Genomic DNA, 26,608 nt, shown 5'->3' on the forward strand with positions numbered 1-26,608 from the left:
TAAATGAATATTGATTCTCCCTCCAGTGCTGAATACTGCTGGGGTGTGAATGTGTGTGAGCGTGAGCGTGTGTGTGAGAGAGACAGAATGGGCCTTATGGTTGGCTGGGGGGGGCGGGCGGTGATTAGCATGATGGTGATCATGATGATGATAATGATAATGGTGATGATCATGATTGTGTTAGTGATCGGAGTGCCTGATGGGAAAGCACGGCCTGATGGGTGTGATGTCCGTGCCGGCTCGCATGATGAGCGTGGCGATGGTGGTGGAGAGATAGAGCGATGTTAGCCCCACTGTTCCCGCCATGTTGTGGACTCGGCTGCATGGAGATGAGCAGGGAAGGACCAGACAGAAAGAGACAACGGCGCCATTGCTAAAAAGAAGTTGAGTCTGAGCATATAATTTTTTTTACAAATTCAACTAATGTTTAATAGGATTTATTGTTGAAACGAAAAAAAAAAAGGAGTTGGAGTAAGGTAGGTTTTGAACTGATGTTAAATATTACAAATATACTGTACATCCTATTACATTCTGCAAAGAATGCATCTTACGGCTGGGTTTATTCAGTGTTTATTGTCAAACTGCTTGATTAAAACATCAGATTGTTTTAAATGGCTGTATTTCATAAAGAAAAATAACAAGAACGAAAATGAAAGAAATAGAATCTGAATTGAACCAAGCCTTTAAAGAACTGAAGAACTGATAACCAACAAAAACTGGTATATTGAGTTTCAATTTAGGATGTCAACAATAAAAAAAAGAGAAAAGAAAAAGCTAAGCGCAGTGTTCATTGTTCACGCATTATAACAAATTTAAAATACTTCTAATTAACGGCAGAAGGAAAGTTGTAGGACAACATCACACAAACGTAAAACATGTGTTCTGAAGGAAGATCTGTCGCTGCTAGTAGTTCTGTTTTTTGTCTTCCCACGGTCTCCGTGGTAACTGAGATGGACATGTGCGTAACATCCATCCCTCGGTGGGTCACACCCACCCTCACACAGAATGCGCGAAGGTTTTACCTGAGTTTATCTTTAGCCGAGGATAACAACAAATTAAATATCGGAGAAATGCATTTCAACAAAAAAACAATTCAACTGATGCTCAACAATTTGCTCTGACTCAGAGAGGGCGGGGGCCAGCTTCAATCCCCCCCCACCAAACCAGAATCTGCTTCTATTCTGCATAGAACACAGCAGACCAGTTTTCCTGCCCGACCCCAAGAATCCAGTGTTCCACCCCCCTCCCCTCACTACCCTTCCAGGATCACTTTGTGTGGAGCGCCGTCCAGGAAGACAACCATCCCTCCCCCTGGCAGCTGCTCCGCCAGCAGAGGCGCCGTCTGCTCCTCCACTTGCTCCTCCACCGCCGCCGGCTCCGCCTCCACCGCCGCCGGCTCCTCCCCCACGGCCGCCGGCTCCTCCCCCACGGCCGCCGGCTCCTCCCCCTCCTCCGCCGGCTCTTCGGGCGTGTCCTGGAACACGGCCTCCTCCACCTGCAGGGTGCAGTCGTCCAGCTCGGTGACGATGTAGTGGGTGCCCTCGCTGTTGATGATCACCTGCTTCAGGCCCTCCTTCATCATCTGGGCGGCGGCGAACTGCAGCACCTCCTGCATGACGTTGGTCGGCTTCTGCGCCTCCTCCTCCTTGGGGGACGACGCCTCCGCCTCCTGCTGCAGCTCCTCCAGCCCCTCCTCCTTCACGCCCTGCGGCGTCTGAGCCTCCCCCATTGATACCACCACCTCCTCTTCCCCGCCTCCACCTCCTCCTCCTGCTGGCACCTCCATCTCCTGCTGCCCCAGCTCACTGACGGCGCACAGCAGCGCGTCCAGAGCGGTGGCCGACTCGGACGCCATGCCTCCCTGAAGTCCTCCCGCCGTCTCCCCGGCCGCTGCCGCCGCCGCCCTCCTCGCCGCCGCCACCACCACCTGCTGCAGGCCCTCCCTCCCGCCGCTGCCGCCGCCGCCGCCGCCGGACTCCAGCACCACGTACTGCGTGCCCCCAGAGGCGCCCAGGTGGGCGGAGCCGCCCGATGCCACGTCCCCGGTGGCGGCCACCAGCTGGCCGTCCTCGGTGATGTGGAGCACCTTGGCCACCTGGCCGGACATGGCGAGCGTCTGCAGCGTGGTGGCGGCCGACTCCTCCAGCTCCGTCTGGTCGATCTCGCCGTTGCCGTAGCCCTGGATGATGATCAGCTGCTGGACCGGCCCGTCGTGGGCCCCGCCGGGCTCCGGGGACCTGAAGGGCCCGGCCTGGGAGCCGGGGGCCTCCAGGGTCTCCACGATGGCGGCCCCCTGGCCCTTCAGGCGGCACTCGTAGGACTTGGACACGATGCCTGGAGAGAGAGAGAGGAGGTGGACATGAATACACGCGTCGCTTAGTAACCAAACAAGTATGACGATCAGTCACATTTTTGCAATGATGAGAAATTAGTAATTGATTTATTTTTGACATATCATTGAGGACATGGATGTGGTTAATTCTGGTTCACAGTGGGTGCACCTGCTGCAGATCTTTTAGGCATTCTTACGGAAAAGTACTGGCACTAGGAAAACACTTTTTCTGTAATGTACGCATTATGCGACAGTCACATGGAGATATTAGGCTCGCTGACAGAGAGCGGCGAGAAACCGGCTGGTGCTAATTGAGCCACGCCGTGCCCCCTCCGATCACACGTTGCCATGGCGTCTCCAAGGTGACGAGAATGGTGTTAGAAATGCCATTGTTAAAAAAAAAAACTGCGACAAGCTCAGGCGATGCAGTCGTGCTCAGGGCTAATCTATTCGGAGCCTTCAGAAGGAGAAAATGTAACCGGGATTGGAGTCGGCGCATAGGGGGGCAGCGCCTATAAACCCTTTATGTAAGGGTTAACTCTGCATGAAAACAGAGAATAGAAGACACACACGCATTCTAGAATATAGCACAAGGAAGGAGTAAAGGATCCAAATCTTTAAGGATCTGCGTCTTGTGTTTAATGTCCCCGTGTAAATGTCAAGCTCCAACGAACCCCCGATTGAAGTTCCTGGAATCTTATCAAGCAGGAAAGGTAAAGGCCCTTACAGTCCTTTTTTGTTCAGATCACTTTTTCCTTTTTGACAGCAGGTCCGTCCAATCGCTCCGATTTTAACGCACAGCTACCCTCTGCAGGCCAGGGGTGGCTGAGTTAGTTTGGCCCAAGGCCAGAGTTTTAGGTGGAGGGCGAGAACATAAATGGACGCTCGCATTAATTAAAATGACACCTCCTCCTCCCTTTATTGAACCGATGTCAAACATATTGAGAAGAATAATATACGCTAATTAAGCCATAGGAGGAAAAAAAGAAAACCAATCTGTTAAACATGCTCTGCCATCCACTGCTTTGATCCCCCCCCCCCCTATTTCTGAAATGGATTCGAGGGGCCAATTCCTCCCTCTGTGCCCGTTCTAGAGCGTCCCATAATGTGACCCCGGGTCGACGCAGGGAAGACCTCCTACAGACTGATCTCTGGACAGCCTTGTTCAGAACCGCAACACACAACACTGGTTGGGGGTTTCTGCAACAGCAGCGGACTGCCGTGACATCCCTTTGTGGCGTGACTCCAGGAGTCGTGGGAGTGCCGAGTGGCGGAGGTGACATGTATTACACCGACCTCGGGACCCGTATTGAAGCGCAGGGGCCAAAGGGCCAGAGCCCTGTGTGCTGCAGCGTGCGATTACTATGGCTACCAAGGCGTTATCTCCACGTTACCATGAAGAACGTTTCCATGCGATTTGCATGTAAGCCGATGCAAGTGTGTGTGTGTGTGTGTGGGTGTGTAGAGTGTGCACCTTTGCATACATATGTGCGGATTTGCTAACAATTGTAACCTTTGTGGACCCCTGTGTGTTTGTTTGTGTCTATGTGTTTGCGTGCATGTGTGTGTTTGTGTGTTTGTGCATGTGTGCTTTAGTGTGTGTTCAGTGTGTGTGTGTGTGTGTCTGTGTGTGGATGGTGCATTCTACGGGCGCCCCTGGCAGTAGACCACCGAGGTTTATGGGGTGTCACTCAGTCGCGGGCGGCCGTGAATCAAGTTAATGTTGCACATCCCATCTCCTCGCGTAGTCCCGCGCTCCCGGTGGAAGAACAACATTTGAACAGTGTGATGCGGCCCCGGCGAGAGGCTGATGCCTGTTTAATATGTTCTGGAGGGTTCTGAGGGACTCACTCCTACAACAGGAAGTGTGCGGACGAGAGGCACCGCGATAGAGCGAGAGAGAGGGAGAGCGAGACGGAGAGAGAGAGGGCGAGAGAGTGGGCGAGAGAGAGGGAGAGAGAGAGGGAGAGAGGTAGAGAGAGGGAGAGAGAGACGGCGAGAGAGAGACGGCGAGAGAGAGGGCGAGAGCGAGAGCGGGAGAGCAAGAGAGAGATAGAGTGCGAGAGAGCGAGAGCGGAAGAGAGAAAAAGGGAGAGGGTGAGAGAGAGACAGACTGCTTTATTGGCAGTAATTTGAAGCAAGACGGAGACTCCAAAAGGAGGAATAAAGAGGGAGATGAGAGCGGGCGAGTGGAGGGAGGGAGGGAGGGAAGGAAGGAAGGAGAGATGGAGGGAGGGAGGGAATGGGAAGCTATAGGCACTGATGTCATTTCCTTCTCCAGATGATACACAGATCTGTGTGCGAGTGTGAGTCTCCTTGTAGCAAAGGCAGCCGTACAAAATACACACCAGAGGCCAATACAGGAAGAGAGAAAGAGAGGGAGGGACAGAAAGAGAGAGATAATTAGAGAGAATGAGGGAGTGAGGGAAAGAGAGAGAGAGCGGGAGAGAGAGAGAGAGAGAGAGAGAGCGGGAGAGAGAGAGAGAGCGCGGGAGAGAGAGAGAGAGAGAGAGAGAGCGAGAGAGAGAGAGAGAGAGAGAGAGAGAGAGAGAGAGAGAGAGAGAGAGAGAGAGAGAGAGAGAGAGAGAGAGAGAGAGAGAGAGAGAGAGAGAGAGAGAGAGAGAGAGAGAGAGAGAGAGAGAGAGACGCAGAGAGAGGCAGGGGGGGGGGGGGGGTGGAATAGGGCAGTTTATTCTCTAAGAAATCTCAGCCTTAACATGATACCGCTTTTATATGGTATTGACAGCAGACAGACACAGGCAGCCAGACAGCCAGACAGAACGACAGACTGAACCTTGCACTAAGACATGAATATCACTCATACAAATAGCAAGAGCAGCACCAACAAGATGGAGATCAAGGAAACATTGTCCAGGCTTTCTCATCCAGACAATCTGTGTGTCTGTGTGTGTACGTGTGTACGTGTGTACGTGTGTGTGTGTGTGTGTGTGTATGTGTGTGTGCACGTGTGTGTGTTTCTATGAGTGCAGTACCAGAAGGGGGGAGAGCCCACCCTCCACAGTGTACCTTACAGATGCTATTATTGATCAATGGATCAGCAGATCAATGGATGGTCCTGCAGCTGGGGGTTTGGACTAGTGAGTACAGACGGACAGACGGAGGGAGGACAAGGGGGGGGGGGGGGGGGGGGGCGCTCCAGACAGGGAGTGCCGGGGGAGCGGTCAGCCAGCACTTACCAGCAGTTAGAGGAATTAACCTGAACACCGTCCTGACCCTAACAGGGAGAACCCACCGCAGGCACGCTGTTATAGGGGAGCGCCTGCACACACACCTACACACACAGTGGCTGTTATAGGGGAGCGCCTGCACACACACCTACACACACAGTGGCTGTTATAGGGGAGCGCCTGCACACGCACGTACGCACACACACGGGCGGATGGAGGAGCAAGCACTCACCCACACACACATACAGAATTATGCTAACACATACACATACACCCATACATAGAACTAAACACACACACACACACACACACACATACACACACACACGCACAGAAAACTATACTAACTTACACACACACACACACACACACACACACACACACACACACACACACACACACACACACACACACACAACGATACTCAAAATTAACTAAACTCACACACACAGAACTACACACACACACACACACACACAACTACATACATAAGAACATACATACATACATATATGCAGACAGAGAAAAAAAAAAAACACAATCTGTAAACACGCACACTGCACACACTATGCATAACCTGAGCGATGCAGCAAAGTCAATTACACTGTATCAAACTACAGCACAGGGGAGGGGAAAGCAGAGGAAAAAATACATATTACGCTCACCGAATCAATTACAAGGTCAGAGGCAGGAGCACGGAGGAAAAAACGCCTCGGCTTAAGATCAATTTTTAACCACAGCACAAAGCCTTTACAATCCCTTTAGCAGCCCATTACCTTCAATTATGGATACGAGACGGTCGCCTTAAAGGAAGAGAGAGGACGAACCGCCCGGAGCAGACACACACACACACACACACACACGCACGCACGCACACATGCTCACACACACACAGATGCACGCACACACACACACACACACATATACACGCACAAACAGGCGAGAGCACACACACACATATACACGCACAAACAGGCGAGGGCAAACACACACACACACATACACATACACACACACACACACACACACACGCACACACACCGACATACATGCACGCAGACACACAAACCCACATGGCCTTTTGTGTGTTAGTGTCTTTTTACATTTTTACAGCCAAGATAGTCAAAGCATGTGTGTGTGTGTTTGTGTGCATTGTAGTGTATCACTGGTGGCTTTGAAGGTGACACTGCTAAGTAGATAAAGGGTCAGGTTTTGTATCCAGGTCAGCAGGGATGGCCTGCATAGGGGACTGGTTGTGTCTGACACTGTCGTAATATATAACCTTGTAACTGGCATGTATGAGTGGTCTGTATGTGTCCATGGAGTCAGTGACAGAGTGGCTATGGTTGTGTGTGCATGAATGTGTGTGCATGTGTTTGTATCGGTGAGAGCACGTGTGCATGTGTATGTTTGAGAGAGCGTGTGTGTGAGCGGGTGTGTGTGCGCACATGTTTTTGCGCACAAGGGTGCCTGAGTGTGTGTGTGTGTGTGTGTGTGTGTGTGTGTGTGTGTGTGTGTGTGTGTGTGTGTGTGTGTGTGTGTGTGTGTGCGCGGGTGTGTGTATGTGTGTGTGTATGTGTATTTGTACGTGTATACGTATGTGTATGAATGTGTATGTGTATGTGTATGTGTATATATGTGCGTATGTGTATGTGTGCGTGCATGTGTATGCGTGTGTATATGTGTGTGTGTATGTGTGTGTGTGTGCGAGTGAGAGCGTGCGCTGTAGGTGCACACACAGGGACAGGGCCCAGTCGGGTCGGCCGAGGTCCGCCTCTGATTTGTCTGCGGGGACAGACGCCTCTGTCACCCCCGGAGACGCCATGAATCAACGCCAGTCGGGGGGGGGGAGGGGGGACGGCCCCGGCCGGCCAGAAAACAACCAATTACACGGCGCGAGGATTGACACAGGGCGGACAGGGCAGAGAGAGATGGAGCCAGGCGCCACGCCGCCCAAGGACAAATAAAGACATGAGAATGAGGGCACAGAGTGACAGAGCCCGACTCTGGCCCGCCACTCCCACAACACATAATAACACACACAAACACAGGCAAACAGACACACACACACACACACACACACACACACAAATGGATACCGACATCCACACACACACACCAATGGACAGTCACACACACACACACACACACACACACACACACACACACACACACACACACACACACACACACACACACACACACACACACACACACACACACACACACACACACACGCGGGCTAATGGACACATAGGCCATGCTAAACCGAGTGTCAAAGGGAACACAAGACACATGCTGAACCTTTAGCATACAGGAACCAAGGGAGGAGATTATCCACTTCAACCCAATGCATGGCACGCCACGCTACCCCGCGACCTGCGGAGTGAGAAGCATGGGGCCTGCAAGGGCGTGCACACGCACACACGCACGCACGCACACGCACACACATACACGCAGCTCAGTGTGCTTCCTCTCACACTGTTTTCTGCTGACTAAGAGCCGGCCGGGGGCCGACCCGGCTCAGGTCGGTACTAACTCCATCCTCGTCCCCTCGAGGAGCCCCAGGTCCGGGCCCCCGGAGGGACGGAGAGGGCGAAAGAGAGAGAGACAGAGAGTGGGTCATGGTGTGGTTGAGAGACTGGAAAGAGGTGGTAAGAGAGAGGGATAGAGAGAGGGCAAGAGAGAGAGCAGGTGAGAGAGAGAGAAAGAGACTGAGCGAGCAAGAAAGAGGGAGAGGGGGATATAGAGAGAGAGTGACAGCGTAATCAAGAGAGAGAGAGAGACTGAGTGAGGGGAGAGAGCACAGCGGGCCTGACAGGGGTGAAGGTGTGAGTCGGAGGCCTACCTACGTAGAGATCTAGATTAATAACCAAATAAAGTCTGATGGCTGAGCTCAATTATGGGTGAAAGGGCATTTCAGTATGTTTCACTTCATGTGTGTTTTGACCAATCATTCTGCTGGAGGCGGGGATCTGTAAGCACGTAATTGGCTAACAGCGAACACAAACTTGGATCAATAAACCAATAAACCTCTCCTGCTGGGATGACAAGCTAAAACATCCTGTCTGGACACCAACATTATTAGAGAAAGTGTGGACACTGTGTTAACGGGGTAGAAATACACTCATTGAAATCCCCTTCTTAGAATTTTCAACTCACGCAAATGGGCTTCTCTTGGAAACAGCAAACAAGAAACAACTCTGCCCCTTTCAATTTGGGGGTTTCGGGCCCAGGCTCTGTGCCGTCTCTCCTTCTGATTTAACATCGTACAAGCAGAACTGTGCATACTGTCAATCTAATCTACAAAACATCACAGACATATGATGGTTTGGATGTAGGGACAGTTTGGATGGGAATGGGAATGAGGGGAGAGAGGCATAGCGAGCTGCAGAGAGAGACTCAGAAATATTGAGAGATGTTGAGAGACACAGAGAGACAGAGAGACAGAGATACACAACGTAGAGACGTAGAGAGATAGAGAGATGAAGAGATATGATACAACAAAAGCATTCAACTTTCCCACATGCAGACGCACACGCACACACACCACCGCCCATTAGGAGTTCTCTCAGTCAGTCTGTCTCACTTCACTCCGTCTGGTCCTGCCTTCCGCCAGCCCCCCCTCTCTTTTGAGAAGTCTCTGGGGTTAGACCTTTGATTGCTTCTCTAATTAGCCATGTCAAGCGGCTCGCTGGATTTACTGGGGATATCGAAAGTTCTGAGGATAATTACACAGCGCTCTCTCTCTCTCTCTCTCTCTCTCTCTCTCTCTCTCTCTCTCTCTCTCTCTCTCTCTCTCTCTCTCTCTCTCTCTCTCTCTCTCTCTCTCTCTCTCTCTCTCTCTCTCTCTCTCTCTCTCTCTCTCTCTCTCTCTCTCTCTCTCGTGATTTAGTGATTAATTATGAATGTGAGTTTGGGAATAAGAGCTCTTTCGCTAATCAAACTGCAGAAAAAAAAAAAGACAAGGAAAAAAATGTCCCTTTTTCATAATTACGCTGTGAAAGATGGCGATGATGAGGATGATGATAAGGACGTCTGTGGAAAGAAAAGACTTGTGTGTGCGTGGAGCTCGGTGTGTGTGTAAGTGTGTGAGTGTTCCAGGGGGGGGGGGGGGGGGGGGGGGGGGGGGGGGACGACAGAGGCAAAACACAAAGACAGGAAGGGTCCGACCGACACAGTGAAGTGGGACTGAGGCTTGACAGCGGGGGGGGGGGAGGCGGGGGGATGATCAGATGATGGCTACATCAAAGCCAAGTCTCCTCCCACGGCCGACTCTAGGTCAATATCTACCCCGTTTCCCCTGTTTAGAACCTATAAGAATAGACACACACACACACCATAGCACACAAACACAGGCTAGCACACAAAGCCACCCACCCAGCCACACACACAAACTGTATTACGTGAATACACACAAACTCTAACACACATAAACACTACCACACTAAGCAATCCACCCAACCACATACACACAACAACACAAAAACACATTCCCTAGCGCACTCACACACACGCAAACACACACACACATACACACACACACGGCCCAGGTCTGTTTAGCTTAGCTGCCGATCCTGGCTGCCATATTTGCTGCGTATTTACCTTGGAGAGATATTTATCGTCCTGATGGCTCTATATATAGGGCTGGGGAGCTCAGCAGAGCCCTGTGAGCCCAGCTGAGCCGGGAGAGCAGAGAGGAACAACCCAGAGGATGTGAGAGGAGAGGAACTGGAGAGGAAAGAGGAGAGGAGAACGGAAGGGAAAAGAAGAGTGCAGTGTCTGAGGGAAGAGGAGAGCAGGAGAGGAGAAAGGGTAAAGGAGAGGAGGAATGCAGAGAGAGGGTTAAGGAGAGGAGGAAGGAAGAGAGAGGGTTAGGGAGCGAATGAAGGAAGAGAGAGGGTGAAGGAGAGGAGGAAGGAAGAGAGATCAGAGAAAAGAGGGTAGAGGAGGAGAGGAAGGAGAAGATCAGAGGAGAGAGAGTAGCGAGGTAGCAGCCATGGTGGGAGGTGCTGCTGTCTAGTCTCCATCTCCAGGAGGATGACAGTCTCCGAGACGGCCTCTAATGAATGACTCTTTTCATCTGCGTGCCCGTGTGTACGTGACAGTATAAATATTTAGCAATATTGCAGTCGGCTTGTGATTTTACACAGATGGAGTGATTGATGGCTGCTCGGCCCCTCTCCCCCTCACTCCCTTCCTGGCATGCCAAACAACCATCCTGCAACCACCAGCTGCCCTTACTCTCATTCTCTCCTTCTCCCTCCCTCTCTCTCACTCGCCTCGCATCACTCTCACACTATATCTTATTTTTCCCAAGCCTCCCCTGTTCTCTTACCCTGGCTCGTGTATCTCACCCTCCCATGGCGTTTTTGTGTCAGCGGTGCGTTTCTATATGTGGACGTGGCCGACACTCCAGTCTTTGTACGAGTGGAGACCAGTTAAGAATGAAAGCATCGGTCAGAGCTAATGCACTTCCACCGAGCATCAGGAAGCACGGAGGAAATCTCCACGGATACATCCACACTGCACTGTTTCCGTGTGTGTGTGTGTGTGTGTGTGTGTGTGAGGAAATTACGGCAATATTATCAGGGGACTAGTGTTGGTTTGATGATCCATGCGATCACACACACAATCCCCAAAATTGTATGAAATCCTCATGCATACACACACACACACACACACACACACACACACACACACACACACACACACACACACACACACACAATGACCAATGTGCAGAAGCCTGCACACGCACAAATATGCATAACAAAAATCTATATGCACCCACACAGACAATAATATAAACACACACACACACACACACACACACACACACACACACACACACACACACACACACACACACACACACACACACACACACACACACACACACACACACACACACACACACACACACACAGAGCTGTCATCTGTGTAAGAGAGAAGCCAGACCCTAACTCTCCTTCTGCCTGCATAAGTGACACACACGTATACACTCTGCCTGCAATATGCTACTGGAACTGAAATGGCATGTGGGTGCCTGTGTGCGAATGGTTGCGAGTGTGTGTTTGTGTCTGTGTGTGTTTGTGTACGTACACACTTGCCAGCAACGCAGACCTTCTGTCTACCCTCTGTATAGCCAATTAAACTAAAATACAAGAACACAATCCCTGAACAAATATCAGAGGGCTTTAACGGGGGATGTAGAAGATGTATTAACCTTGTAATTGTCTGTGTAAAATATGCTCCCTTGGTAATGAAATTTTGCTGCTCTAATTTGAAAAAATTGGGGAAATATATTCTCCTTTGCTTTCCTTGCCTTGTGTATGTGTGTGAGTGTATGTGTGCATGTTTCCTCCTCCCCTCTTTAATTGCATTTAGAACTTAAAACAATCTCAAACATTCCCCACTGCTGTTCAAAGGGGGGGAGGGGAGGGAGGGAGGGGGGGGGAGGAGCGGGGGGAGGGAGGAGCGGTGGTGGGGGGGAGGGGGGGGGGGGTGAGAGGACTAAGATGGCACCATTACTTCCACTTATTCATCAGGGTCTGTTTGCAGGGGCCAAAGTCGGAATGTGATCAGCCACGCTTCCGTCTCTGGCCATCAGCTGATTATTGTTCGGGCCTCCTGAAGAGCGATGGGGGCCGAGGGGACATTGATATTAATGGACTCTGTACACAAGAACCACTCGTCTTTTTTTTCTTAATTCCGTCACCTCACCTCCAGCCCTAATGAGTCTGGTCAGTGAATCGAAAAAAAAAAAGAGAAAAAAAAGCACAGATCTCATTGGCTCACGGTGAAAAGAGTTAGTAGCAGTAACCCGCAACCATCTTTCTTATCCAATGGGGGGAGGTGTGTGTGTGTGTGTCGGGGGGATGGGGGGGGGGGGGGGGGGGGGGGGGGGGGGGGGGGGGGCGTCTGTGGCTGTGATGCCGTTTTTCATTAGCGTAAACATATGTATCTTCACACGAGAGGCTTCACGGCAGTGCTACGAATAATGAAGCCACCACATTTATCCATCAAGGCTGGTGGTTATCTCCCTGCTCTGGCCGCCGCCGCCGCTAGTACTGATGCTTCTGCTGCTGCTGCTGCTGCTGCTGCTGCTGCTGCTGGGGTCTGACTGGCAGGTGGAACAGACTAGAGGTGATCAAGGGCCTTTAGCCCCCATAAAGCACCTGATTGGCAGGTGATTTGTGACTGACTGCCCGCCCGCCTTGGTAGGCGAGCTGGTTAGCAGCAGCATTCTCTGTGCGAATGCACATGTGTGTGTGTGTGCGTACGTGTGCCTCTGTATGCATCTAGTGTGCACACCTGCGTGTGTGTGTGTGTGTGTGTGTGTGTGTGCGCATGTGCGTGTGTGTGTCTCTGGAGTCAGGCCCCGTTTGAGGCAGCAGCCGGTGAAGAATGGACCATCTGAAAAGTGTCCATTTCTCTTCCCGTGCGGGCCGGGCATTACTTACCCTAATGATGTATAATAGCCTGCAACTTCACTTAACCTGAGCCCCTCTGTGGCACTGACCGAGTGGTAGAGGTGGGAGCGCCTCTCACACACACAAATAAATACACCAACACACAAACTATTGCGTGAGGTTCATGTCAGGGAGAAGGGGAGAACTTTATGAAATAATGCTAATGATAACCCCCCCCCCATTCACCACACACGCACGCACGCACGCACGCACGCACACACACACACACACACACACACACACACACACACACACACACACACACACACACACACACACACACACACACACACACACACACACACACACACACACACACACACACACACAAGGCCCTTGTCATTCAGGCACTGTCTCTAAAGTCGCGGCGGTAGACAACACACCGCTAAAACCCTGAATCTGAAGTCTACTAGTCAGCCGGCATTTACCTGTGTGGCATCTCTTGTGCTTGGTTGTGTGCATGTTAGTCTGACTGTGTGTGTGTGTGCCTTTGTGTGTGTGTGTGTGTGTATGTGTATGTGTGTGTGTGTGTGTGTAACAATGAATTTGACCCTTGAACGTTCATTAATAGTGGCGAGGCCAGACTAATCGCTTTGTGTTGCCAAGCTAAATATTAGTGTGTATCTCTGTGTGTTTTTGTGTGTGTGTGCGCACGCGTCGGAGTATATGTGTGTCAGTGTGTGTGGGTGTAAGATGGCCAGGAGACGGTGGAGAGACAGTAAATGACAGGGGTCACGTGACCGGCCCTACTGTATGAAACCTCAGATCTAATCAATAGGAGCGAAGAGGACGCACAGGCGCCAGGCCAGAGGGGAGGAGGGGGGAGGAGGGGGAGGGGGTCACAACTCATCACTCAGTTCAGAAAGGCACACACACACACACGCACACACACACACACACACACACAACACACACACAAACACACACACAGAGTCCAGGCAGGCAGTGAGGAGCAGGGTCAGGGAGAGGTGGAAGCACAGAACAGACCAACAGAAGGGATCAATCGGATGGACAGACGCCATGGGTGGGCTCTGTATGACCGGAGGGTGAGGGGCGTCCAGTGACTGAACAGGTGTCTTTGAAAAGACCCAGCTGGGATGGGTTCCCGTTTTGAAGCCGGCATTGAGTACCTGTTTCCCAAAGCATCTTTCTGGGAAATAGCAGTCAGGGGGGAATTTGAGTTGGATTGATCTTCACAATGATACTAATATTTTGAACAAGGAGGAATCCTGCTGATTGCTGTATGATTTACCGAAAGCAAAGCAGCAGAGATGCAATACTGTGTGTGTGTGTGTGTGTGTGTGTGTGTGTGTGTGTGTGTGTGTGTGTGTGTGTGTGTGTGTGTGTGTGTGTGTGTGTGTGTGTGTGTGTGTGTGTGTGTGTGTGTGTGTCTGTGTGTGTGTGTGTGTGTCTGTGTGTGTGTGTGTGTGGTTGCATTTATTTGTGTGAGAGTGGAGAAAGACAGGACAGAGGCAGTAGCAAGATGGAGCGGGGGACCAAGCCAATGACCTGAGACAATTAGAGAGTGAAACAGATACAATTAGGAAAGAAAAGAGGAGAGAGAGATGTCCGGTGATGTAAGACGAATAGGCGAAGAGAGAGAGGGAAAAATAATTGAAGAGATTATCCAAGAGAGAAAAGAAGAGAATTGAAAAGATCATCAAAGAGAGGCAGAGGAAGAGAAAGAGAGAGAGAGAGAGAAAAGGGGGTGGTGTATGGAGAGAGGACTGGTGGCATTTAGCCCTCCTCTGTAATGACACTCTGAAAGGCTGGGCGGAGACACACACACACACACAAACCAGTTATTGAATTATTGAAGGTGTACTGTGAGGTATAAATCTGCCGCCGTGATGCCACGCCGCACCACTCTGCTGCACACGCACAAACTCACAAACGCGTGCACACAAACACGTTTGCACCAACACACTCACACACTCACGCACACACACACACACACACACACACACACACACACACACACACACACACACACACACACACACACACACACACACACACACACACACACACACACACACACACACACACACACACACACACAGTGTGACGACTGCAAACTTTGACTTGCTGACCTTGAGGTTGTTAAAACAAGCCCTCCGTCAGCTCTTCTGCAAAATATGTTTACCTCGTCGGAGAGAGACAGAGAGCAGGAGAGAACAAGGAAGAACCAGAATGAGGGGAAAAACAAAGGCACGAGAGAGAGAGAGAGAGAGAGAGAGAGAGAGAGAGAGAGAGAGAGAGAGAGAGAGAGAGAGAGAGCGAGAGCGAGAGAGAGAGAGAGGAAAAGAGAGGGAGAGAACTAAAAAGAGAAAGCTAGAAAGAGAGCGAGAGAGAGAGAGAGGGAGCTAAAAAGAGAAAGCTATAAGGAGAGAGAGAGTGCGAGCGAGAGAGGTCTGCTGACAATGCCAGAATAAACACAACGACTCCATCAATTCTGCCTAGTTCCAAAGCTAAAATGAGGTTTGTGTGTGTGTGTGTGTGTGTGTGTGTGTGTGTGTGTGTGTGTGTGTGTGTGTGTGTGTGTGTGTGTGTGTGTGTGTGTGTGTGTGTGTGTGTGTGTGTGTGTGTGTGTGTGTGTGTGTGTGTGTGTGTGTGTGTGTGTGTGTGTGTGTGTGTGGGTCTCAGCACGCCATTTAACGAGGCGTCAACTAACTGGGCTACCTCTGTCCTCAACGTTGCCCACGGCTGAATTGCAGATCAAACCAAGCAAACTGAAACTAAACTCAAATCAGATACCCCCGGTAAGCACTGAATAACAACAAAAAATACGAATAAAAACACAAACCTCCATACATGTACCTTGAGCATAGCCCCCATACATACACACACACACACACACACACACACACACACACACACACACACACACACACACACACACACACACACACACACACACACACACACACACACACACACACACACACACAAAACACTGATGCTTATCTTCTAAATAAAAAAGAGACAGAGTATCGCTACATGAATGAAGACATCCAGGTAATAATTTTCAGTTTTTCATCGAGTACGGGAAGAATAAATGAAGAGTTTGGCCACATGCGTGCACCAAACACATTTTTATTTCTATTACTATGGTGCTATCTCTTGTGTAGATAGTGAGGTTTAGCCACAAAAGTAAAGTAGACTCGGTGAAGAATCGCTTACCTGAATGTAATGTATGTCTGTGCGTTGTCTTGGACAGTGTATGTGTTTGTATGTTTGTGTACGTGTGACTTGGGGAGAATACTGAAAAAGGTGGAGAGAGAGAGAAAGAGAGAGAGAGAGACAGAGAGAATGAGAGAGAGAGATAAACAAAGAGAGCGAGAGACCCCCATGAACACTCACTAACCCTCATCTTCACACCCTCTCCTCTAACATGCACACACCTGCCCCTCTCGTCTGCTGTGGGTACAGTGATATCTGTGTTTGTCTGCGTGTCTGTATGCGTGTGCATGGATATGTGTGTTTGTGTGTACACATGAGTGTGCGTTTGTTTGTGTGTACGTGTGTTTTTGTGTACGCTCGTGTGCGTGCGTGTGCATGTGCGTGCGTCTGTCCCGTTACACATTTCAGCGAATATTTATACAGGCTTCCCTTTTGTGTGTGTGTGTATCCAGAGTGTGCGCACGGGCCCGCGTGCCTCTGTCTGGGGTGGGGCGGCGGTTGAGGTGTGCGACTCGTCTTATTAGCATCATCGGTCTGCATCATTACCTGACTGACTGGGTTCAGGGAAGCAGGTGCTACACGAGTGCCGATGTTACAAATGACCACGGCGGCTCTTCCGGCACACACACAAACACACACACACACACACACACACACACACTCACACAAAAACTCCCTCTCATACACAGACACAGACACACACATAAGCCCCCCCCCCCCCCACCATCTAAATCCCCAAAAGGGATGTGGGGTGCTTGTGTCTATGTGTTATCCTGCAGGTTAGTACTCAGGGCTTGGCGGAAGCTTCTAGCGAGGAAGGGGGTTGAGGAGGGGGATTTGGGGGGGCGGGGGGACAGACTCCATCCATCCTTCTGACAACAGGCCACTGGTCGAGGGGAAGGGGGGCGAGTGGGGGGAGTGGGGGGGCGGGTAGGGGAGTGTGTGTGTGTGTGTGTGTGTGTGTGTGTGTGTGTGTGTGTGTGTGTGTGTGTGTGTGTGTGTGTGTGTGTGTGTGTTGTTGTGTGTGGGTGGAAAGGGGGGGTTCTGTGCAGAGCAAGGAAGTTTACATCCTCACAGGGGGATATGGACATGCAAACATGCAGCGCTATGTGTGAAGCAACATTAGCTCCGATGTGAGCAAATACGGAAGCTTGTTACATCTGGGGCACAGGTGCAGACGAAAACACAGGCATGGAAAACCCGGGCCGGCGCGCACACACACACCCCCACACACAGATACAGATATTTTGCTTGGCAACACAAAACGATCAGTCTGGCTTTGCCGCTAATAACAAATGTGAATGGGTTAAAGGGTCAAATTCCTTGTTGAACGCACGCACGCACACACACACACACACACACACACACACACACACACACACACACACACACACACACACACACACACACACACACACACACACACACACACACACACACACACACACGCACCGCTGTCCTCCGGATGAGAGCGGCGGTCAATAAGGGTGGGGAGGAATGCGTATTGACAGCTGGATGTCTGCGCTGATGAGAAACAAGCCCAGTGGAGACACACGCCGCCGTAACCGGAGACAGAGCGGCCCGCGGGCCGGGACACGCCAGCGGAGCGGCGCTCTGCCTCCCAGGCGCCGGGCCGGCTCCATCCAGGACACCCAACACGTGTCAGGGACACCGGATACAGCGCCTCGACCCCCCCCCCCCCCCTCTCTCCGCTACCTGCGGCTACGGCCCATTCGTTCCAGAAGTGCACATTGATCCACCATCGATGAACCATTTTGCGGCGAAGCCAGTGGGGGGAGGGGGGGGGGAGGGGGGGGGGGGGGGGGGGGGGGGGGGAGCGAGGCCGTGTTCCAGCGGCGGCATCAAGGGCGGTCGAGACATCACCGCCTTCCCGCCATGAGGGGTCCTGATCAACGCAGAGATCGTTTAGAGAGCGCTCAAACTCGTCCCCTTGATGTTGATCACCTAGATATTAAGGGGGGGGGGTCACTTTCAATTGTATCTGAAAGGGGGGGGGGGGGGGGGGGGGGGGGGGGGGGGGGGTTCCCAGTGAAAGAACCCTCTGTCGTCCTCTTGATCCCCCCTTGCTGGGGCCAGGGAGCGCCGCTGGAGTCCTCGTATCAGACTTTGCTCTCGCTGTGACGGACACACTTGAGGTGCGACGCAATCTGTGTCTGGTTGATTGCGAGGGACTCCGACGTCAGCGCCCACTGACCACCGAGACGCGAGGCAGACTCCGGCACGCGGGGGTCTCCGGGTTCTCCCATTCAGCAGATATAAATCAACATTAGAGCCGCATTGATTGGACTGCACCGCAGTCGTGCGTGTGTGTGACTGTCGCTGGTGTTGTCGGTACTGTGGTGGCGGGGGCCAGGATTTTAAATAACAAAAGCAATAAAAAAAAACAGATACAGATTGTGATACACACGTAAAAAAACGAATATCCTCCCGTTTTTTATTTTTTTCATTCATATTGAAACCACAGGCGAAATTAATGTCTCTGGTTAGTTAGCGATGTTAATTGGGCATGCAGAATTAGAATGATAACGTCGGGTTCGATTTAGAAGGACCAACGCACCCCCCCCCCCCGACCTTCCCTCCCTCCCTCCCTCTCATACACACACACACACACACACACCCCACCCCCCCTCCCAAGCCCTGAAGCAATATTTGACCTAACAAAATGCGTCTCCTTTCCTTCTTCCTCTTTCTGCCACACCAACTTCAACCCCCACCCACCGCTCCCTGCTCTTACCGTGTTACTAAAACTAATAAAGCCCCCCCACCCACCCAGACCTCCATCCTCACCCACCGCCCCCCCCCACCCACGAGAACCCCTTGCGTAGGAACTGTCACATTAATAACACCGTTGCTCGTATTCAAATTCTGTCGAGGAAAAAAAAAGGAAAAAAAGGCTAAAGAAAGATTGAACGGCCCGCGCCGTGGCGGCGGCTAAAGATTGAAGACATGTCTCATTGACATTGTTAAAAGTTTATGAAAATATATGAATTCTCAAACGTGGCAGGAATTGGGAGGTGGGAGGTGGGTGGTGGGGGAGGTGGGGGTGGGTGATCTCCGCCCGGCTCCACTCCCAACACTCGTGTTAGAGTCCACGGCAGGCTTTTAATCAAAATGATTGAATACCACAAGTTTGGATCTGGGGATTCTAATAGAGGACGTATGAGGTGTCACGCTCTACAACGAGAGAGAGAGACAGAGGGAGAGAGAGAGACAGAGAGGGAGAGGGAGAGGGAGAGAAAGACAGAGACAGAGACAGAGAGAGAGAGAGAGAGAGACAGAGACAGAGACAGAGACAGAGATAGAGAGAGAGACAGAGAGAGAAGGATGGAAAGAGGGAGAAAGAGAGAGAGACCGAGAAAGAGGGAAGGAGAGAGAGACAGAGAGGGAGAGGTAGACAGAGAGAGGGGGAAGGAAAGAGGGAAGGAAATAGGTAGAAATAGAGAAAGAGAAAGAGATGCAGAGAATATGACGGCGAGAGGGAGAAAAAAGAAAATGACATTCACACTTGTGTGGTGGCTACAAGAAATCATTCAAACATATGTTTTTTTTTCTGCATTATTAAAAATAAATGCACATTCCTTATTGGAATGTATTTCCATTGTGCTGGTGGCAGACGGGGGGGATACGGAGCACACTGAAGACGGTGGACAATATGTCTTCTGGCCCCCTCGCTTCTCTTCCTGGGTTCTGATGCCGAGCGCATATCTGGCAAAGGAAGACATATGGCACAGACGGACGCATATATGTGCACACAGGCACTCGTGCACACATTCTCTCACACACACACACACACACACACACAGGACAAACACGCGCACACACATTGACAGACATTGCGCTTAACATAACAGCTGCTGCCAGTGTCTGATGTGTGGAGCCCAAGAGTGACAAGTAGGTAATGTGTGTGTATGTGTGTCTGTGCGTGTGTTTATGTGTATGTGTGCATGTGTGTGTGCGCCCCCCATGTGCGTGAGTGCATGCGTTTGTGTACCTGTGTGCATCTGCGAGGTCACCTGTGCGCGTTCATGTGTGCGTGTGCGTGTGTGTGTGCGTGTGCGTGTGTGTGTGTGTGGTCACCCTCTGAAGGACACGGCCCAGTGCGGCGGTGCATACAGTAACCCACCAGGGAAAACCTCCAGTCTCCACAGACCATGCGTATAAGCACAGACAGCATATGCAACACATGTACACACAATACACACACACACACACACACACACACACACACACACAGACGTGCGCATAAACGCCAAACCCCTAAAGCTGCTCTACATGTATATTTAAAATGTGCGGCCTGTGTGTGTGCGGTCTTAACGCAAGTGGTGTAATGCTGTCACTCCAGATGACTCCACAAACAAAGAGCTTTTAGTTTGAACTTATCCGTCTCCACCAAAGTATTAGCTGGGCTGAGGGTAAGGGTGAGGGTGAGGGTGAGAGAGTGGGGGGTTGGGGGGGGGGGGGCAGGTCTGTTGGGAAGGCAGTGGAAATGATATGGTCCTACACTGACACACACAAATACCATTTGCACTCTATAGTCCCGAAGACACACATGCACGCCCTCATCCACACTCAAACTGCGAAGGGAGTGTACACACGCACGCTCACATATAGTCCGACACACCAACCACAACACACACACACCCTCTCCAACTCCCCGTCTAAGTTATGAACGGACCCATACAAGATCTCGCTTACTTTTTCTGTCACACACACACACACACACACACACACGCACACAAACACACACACACGTCGGGGTGTTTGGCAGAAGGAGAGGAGGCAGGTGAGACAGGAGAGGACGGGAGCCTCTTCAGACACACCTGGAGTGAAAGACACCCTGATTAGATGGGACACCGGAGAGAGCCGCAGTTTTGTCAAAAGAGACGCTGTGATCCAGTGGGGGGGGCGGGCACACACACACACACACACACACACACACACACACACACACACACACACACACACACACACACACACACACACACACACACACACACACACACACACACACACACCTGTCACCCGGAGACTACTGAGACTGCGCATCACGGAAATTGTGGAATCTAGACGCCAAAAAACTACAAACTTATTTTGGGCTACTTTTCCTTTGGCTGCACTTTACTTTGATAGATAGCTTAGCTGACAGTGGTGTTTTTTTTTTTGTTTTTTTACATTGGTACTGACAATCAACCAGAATTCCCCTTCTGTGTTCCATTGTCGCTGAGACACAAACCACCCTAAATTCAGTTGATGGCCCATACTTGACCTGTAGTCTACTTTAGAATTCAACAGTCCTACTATGTTATAGTAGAACTTCTGATCCAGCAGTCCTACAATGGTATAGCAGAACTTCTTATCCAGCAGTCCTACTATGTTATAGCAGAACTTATGGGGGGAGACGGCACAGAGCCTGGGTTGGAAACCAAAAACTACAAGGAGCAGAGTATTTTTAACCGGTTATTTCTGAATTGCCCAGTCTGACGAAGATTTTGTGTTTATTAAACTACGACCTTACCACTACTTGGAACATGATTGGCCTTAACAAAAACGATTTAAAAGAAAGAAACGCCCTGTTCACCCAGCTTTGAGCCCTTCTACCAACAGACTTTAGATGTGAATCTGAATTCTGAGGCTACGTCCGTCAAAAAGAGCAGCAAAGCAGGACACTGAGGCCTACTGCTAAACACACAACCTGCTACTTAATACAACCTAGGGGCGTCCCCGTAGGAGGGGGCCAGTCTGACATGGGTCAGAAGGGGTCGTTCATCACATCTGAATGGAGAGTGACTGTCTGGTTAAACGTGGAAGCCCCCCAACGGCACAGAGGAGCTGCAGGTTGGACGCATGACGGCCAGGAGGGAAGATGAGGAGGGGGGGGGTGTAGAAACCCAGATCATCTTTTCGACACTCCAGAGTAGGAAACGCATTGTAGAACAAAAAATAGAAAAATACAGCTATCACTCTCCATCTCCTGTCCCCCCCCCCCCCCCACCTCACCCGCAGAAGAGGCACTGAAGAGGAAATGTGAAGAGGCTTTTCAAACACAATGAAGCTTGTCACACAAGAAACCCACTGCCCAGAATGTGATGCTTATAGACCCCATGTGTCATAAATCCACTGTTGTGGTGTCAGTGACCCCCCCACCCACACACACAAACACACACCCCAGCTCTGAATGATGTGTTAGTGTGTGCCTGTATATACTGGTGTGTGTGTGTGTGTGTGTGTGTGTGTGTGTGTGTGTGTGTGTGTGTGTGTGTGTGTGTGTGTGTGTGTGTGTGGGGTGTAAAGGGGGGCGGGGTTAACTTTTGATGTCTGGTAAATTGGAAATAATTTTGTGTTGTAATGCCACTCGGAGACGTCTTCCTATTACAACATGTCCGTCAACGCCGACGGCCAAATTACTCAGCTGCCAATCTGCCACGCATCAACGACCAGGAAGTGTCTGACGGTGTGTGTGTGTGTGTGTGTGTGTGTGTGTGTGTGTCTGTGTGTGTGAGACTGAGTGAGTGAGGTAGTGAGCGATTGACTGAGTGTGTGTGTTTGTGCGTGTGTGTGCATGCGTGTGTGTGTGTGCGTGCGTGTGTGTGTGTGTGTTAAGGATGGGTGGGTGGGTTGGAGAGCATGGAAATTCGAGGGGGGGAGAATGATCAATAAAAATGGGATGGGAGATGGGGGGAGGGGGCGGGGGGCTTCAACCATCATAATCCTCGTGTTGCGATTGAATAAATCAAAGCTGGGGTGGAATTAAGCTGTCACTACTGTACACCCCGCTCCCAAACACACACCACACACACCACACGCTCACACAACACACCCTGCTTTCCTTAGCACGCACATGTACAAGTGTGTGCGGGAACGTATTAGAATGTCTCAGTGTGTGTGTGTGTGTGTGTGTGTGTGTGTGTGTGTGTGTGTGTGTGTGTGTGTGTGTGTGTGTGTGTGTGGTGTGTGTGTGTGTGTGTGTGTGTGTGCGCTTCTGTGCTTGGAGCACGGGTATGTCTGTATGAAAGGGCTACTGTGTGCATGTATATGCATACGTGTGTGTATGCTTGTTCGTCTGTGCGTGCGTGTGAGTGTGCGTGTCGGTGTGTGTTTGTGTGTGTATGTACACGCCTGCCTGTGTGACACATGCCCATGGGTGTCACTATCGTCATTGGCGCCATCTTGAGAAGGAGCGGGAGCAAATTAAGTGTAATTGTAGATAAGGGCCGGAAAGGGGGAGAAATGTATGGAATCATGCAAATGGAATAATTCCTTTGTCTGGGTCGCAATTTAAAGGCCCACTGTGACATTTTGAAACCTAGCTGAGGCCGACTGTATTGTTCTCAATAAGTGAGTGTGTACATGTCTGTGTGTGTGCCTCCGTTTCACTGTACATGTACGTACGTGTGACAGGGCAACACAATGGTCTTACTGCACTCTCGTTCGTGCATCACCGCCCTTGTGAGTGTGCCTATGTGTGTGTGTTGAAATGGAGCGCGCTTGTATTGTGCGTGCGTGCGTGCCTGCGTTTGTGTGTGTCCGCACTTAATGACAATGACATTGCTAAGCTTTTTTCTGCTGTTGAAAGGCTCTGCGGCACACAGGGAGGGCGAGCGAGAACGTGGGTGAGGGAGAGAGAGAGAGAGAGAGAGAGAGAGAGAGAGAGAGAGAGAGAGAGAGAGAGAGAGAGAGAGAGAGAGAGAGAGAGAGAGAAAGACAAATAAAGAACGAGAGAGAGAGAGAGACAGAGAGACAGAGCGAGAGAAAGAGAGAGAGACTAGAGTGAAAACTACTTTATTGCTCAATGCTAAATTAATTGCACCAATTATTCACAGAGAGAGTTGTCTAGGGGAAGGTGGGGGAGGCGGAGGGGGTTGGCCGGTTGACCGCTCTTCCTCATTTTTAATTGGCTGTCCTGTTGAATAATTGATTGGAGCAAATGTGAAATGGATGGGCAGGTCCAAGTGTCTTTCATCACCTCGCTGACAGCCAGCCACAAACAAACTCTGCTGCTGCTATGTCGCTATAAACCCCCCCCGCCCGCCCCCCACTAGCCCTGCTTTACCGTACCCGCCCTGCGCTGACTTACAATGAAAACACATAAACCCACGCAGGGACACACTTATTATAATAATACAAATATTATTTAAATGTGCAACTTTACCACACAGTAAACAGAGAAAACCTGCCCCCCTACTTAGGGTCCCCCCCCCCCCCCCCCCCCCCCCCCCCCCCCCCCTTATCTCCCTCTTCCCCCGAACCCCCCCCCCCCCACACTCCGGTTCCCCGCTGCCTTGGTCCACTGCCTCTTATCACACACACACACACACACACACACACACACACACACACACACACACACACACACACACACACACACACACACACACACACACACACACACACACACACACACACCACTCATGCAGTAATCAAAGGCTATTAACTACCGGTGCTCTGGCAACAAAACAGATGCAAGATTCATGAGTGTGTGAGCCGGTGACGCCTGTAAGATTCATGAGCGTGTGAGCGGGTGATGGTTGTATTTAAACAATTAGTGCCGAGTTGGTCCCACTGTCCGGCCCCGATCGATAGTCCCTGATGGTCTTCTGGGCCTATTGACCCGGGCCTGGGCCTCTCCCTGACCCCTCGTTTGTGGCAACAGACAACCGCTCCATACAGATCAGCCTTGGCGGACCCCCGACATACTGGGACACCGGGGGGGCTAAGGTTAACCACGGCTCTGCAAACATTATTCTCTCCTCTGCCTCCACCGCCAACTCCGCATACCACGCTCCCCGACGCTGGTGTTGCCGGGTTTTGCACGTGCGTGAGTGCGTGTGTGTGTGAGTGTGTGTGCCTGCGCGTGCGTGTGCGTGCGTGTGTAGGAGTACGTGTGTGTTTGGATGTGTGTACAGGCAAGGCAGAGTGTTTTGTAGGAGTACAACAACAACAACAACATAAACCTATTGTGCACACATGGCATCCGGTTGTGGTGGATGGAGTTAACGCCAGCCTCGTCCCAATCTGGAGATGTTAATCGTCTGAGCCGAGTCCGTGTCCTGACAGAACACCTCCACCTCCTCTCCAGCAGCAACATCTGTGGAGCTACCCCCCTCCCCCCCCCCCTCACACACACACACACACACACACACACACACACACACACACACACACACACACACACACACCCCCCGTCCGGCTCCTCCTCATGCTCCATCCCTGCCAGCCATTTCGATGGACTTCGGTGGAGGAGGACGCTTTGTGTGTGTGTGTGTGTGGTGTGTGTGTGTGTGTGTGTGTGTGTGTGTGTGTGTGTGTGTGTGTGTGTGTGTGTGTGTCTGTGTGTGTGGGGAGGGCGGGGGGGGGGGGGGGGGGTAGAAAGCAGCAGCTGGGAGTGCTGAAGGTGGGCAGCGGCAGAACAGGTGTCACTCCCACTCCCAGCCAGGGCCCTTCGCTGCTCGGCCCCGCCGCCATCCCCTCCCCTACCCCTACCACAGCAACAGCCCCCCCCCCCTCTAACCTAAGCCCTCTGCAGCCTGCCCCGCCCACGCTACGGTGACGGGGGGCGCTGGCTCTCCCCGGTCTCCCCGCACCTAACGCCCACCTAACTCCTCTGTGTCGCCTGCTCCTGCCGGTGGGAAGCACAATCTGTTTACAGACACACACACACACACACACACACACACACACACACACACACCCACACACACACACACACACACAGACATGCTCACACGTGCACACACAAATACACACACACACACACACACACTGAACATGCGTACCCACGCACACATACTAAAAAAGACACACAAACACACACACTCACACATAAACAAATCAAAAAGGCTATATGTACAAGATATGATGTCACATATCTTGCAAATGTTACACATCTGCATAATAGCATATAAGGGCACCAATGTATGCATATATGCATGAAAGGTTCATGCATATATATACACAAAACATGTATAGAAACTTAATCAAATGTTCCTTCCAAAGTAATGCAGCCAAATTGGCATGGCAACGGAATCCATATTTTTCCCTTACTACTTTTCTTTGTTTCTGGTGGCTGTTTTGACGAGGACGAATGGCCAACGTGATCAACCATTCTCTGCATCCGTCAGTCTTATCTGTCCGTCTGTCCGTCCATCTATCCAACTCGTCTGTCCATTTATACGTCACGTCCGTCCATCTATCCGTCTCACACACTCCGTCCAACTATCCGTCTCGTTTGTCCATCTGTCCGTCTCACACACACACTCTGTCCATCTATCCGTCTTGTCCGTCCATCTATCCCCATGTTATAATCCTAGCACTAACCTTCTCTATCGGCCCTGTCACTCTAAATTGTGTTAACTGGCGTTAACTGGAGTGCATGGCGAAGGAAAGGGTGAGGGTGTGTAGTGGGATGATGC

General features: G+C 51.1%; 1 protein-coding gene across 1 annotated transcript in view; it reads right to left on the reverse strand.

The window, feature by feature from the left end:
• Positions 1 to 421: 421 nt before the first annotated feature.
• Positions 422 to 26,608, reverse strand: part of znf407 (zinc finger protein 407) — a 69,995-nt gene continuing 43,808 nt past the window's right edge. Inside the window, exon 7 of the mRNA XM_030370376.1 lies at positions 422 to 2,334. Within this exon, the coding sequence (XP_030226236.1) occupies positions 1,253 to 2,334 (1,082 nt within the window). The 3' untranslated portion in view covers positions 422 to 1,252. The remainder of the gene's footprint in view (positions 2,335 to 26,608) is intronic.

The sequence above is a fragment of the Gadus morhua genome, chromosome 11 (genome assembly GCF_902167405.1).
Source record: "Gadus morhua chromosome 11, gadMor3.0, whole genome shotgun sequence".
Classification (NCBI taxonomy): Eukaryota; Metazoa; Chordata; class Actinopteri; order Gadiformes; family Gadidae; genus Gadus; species Gadus morhua.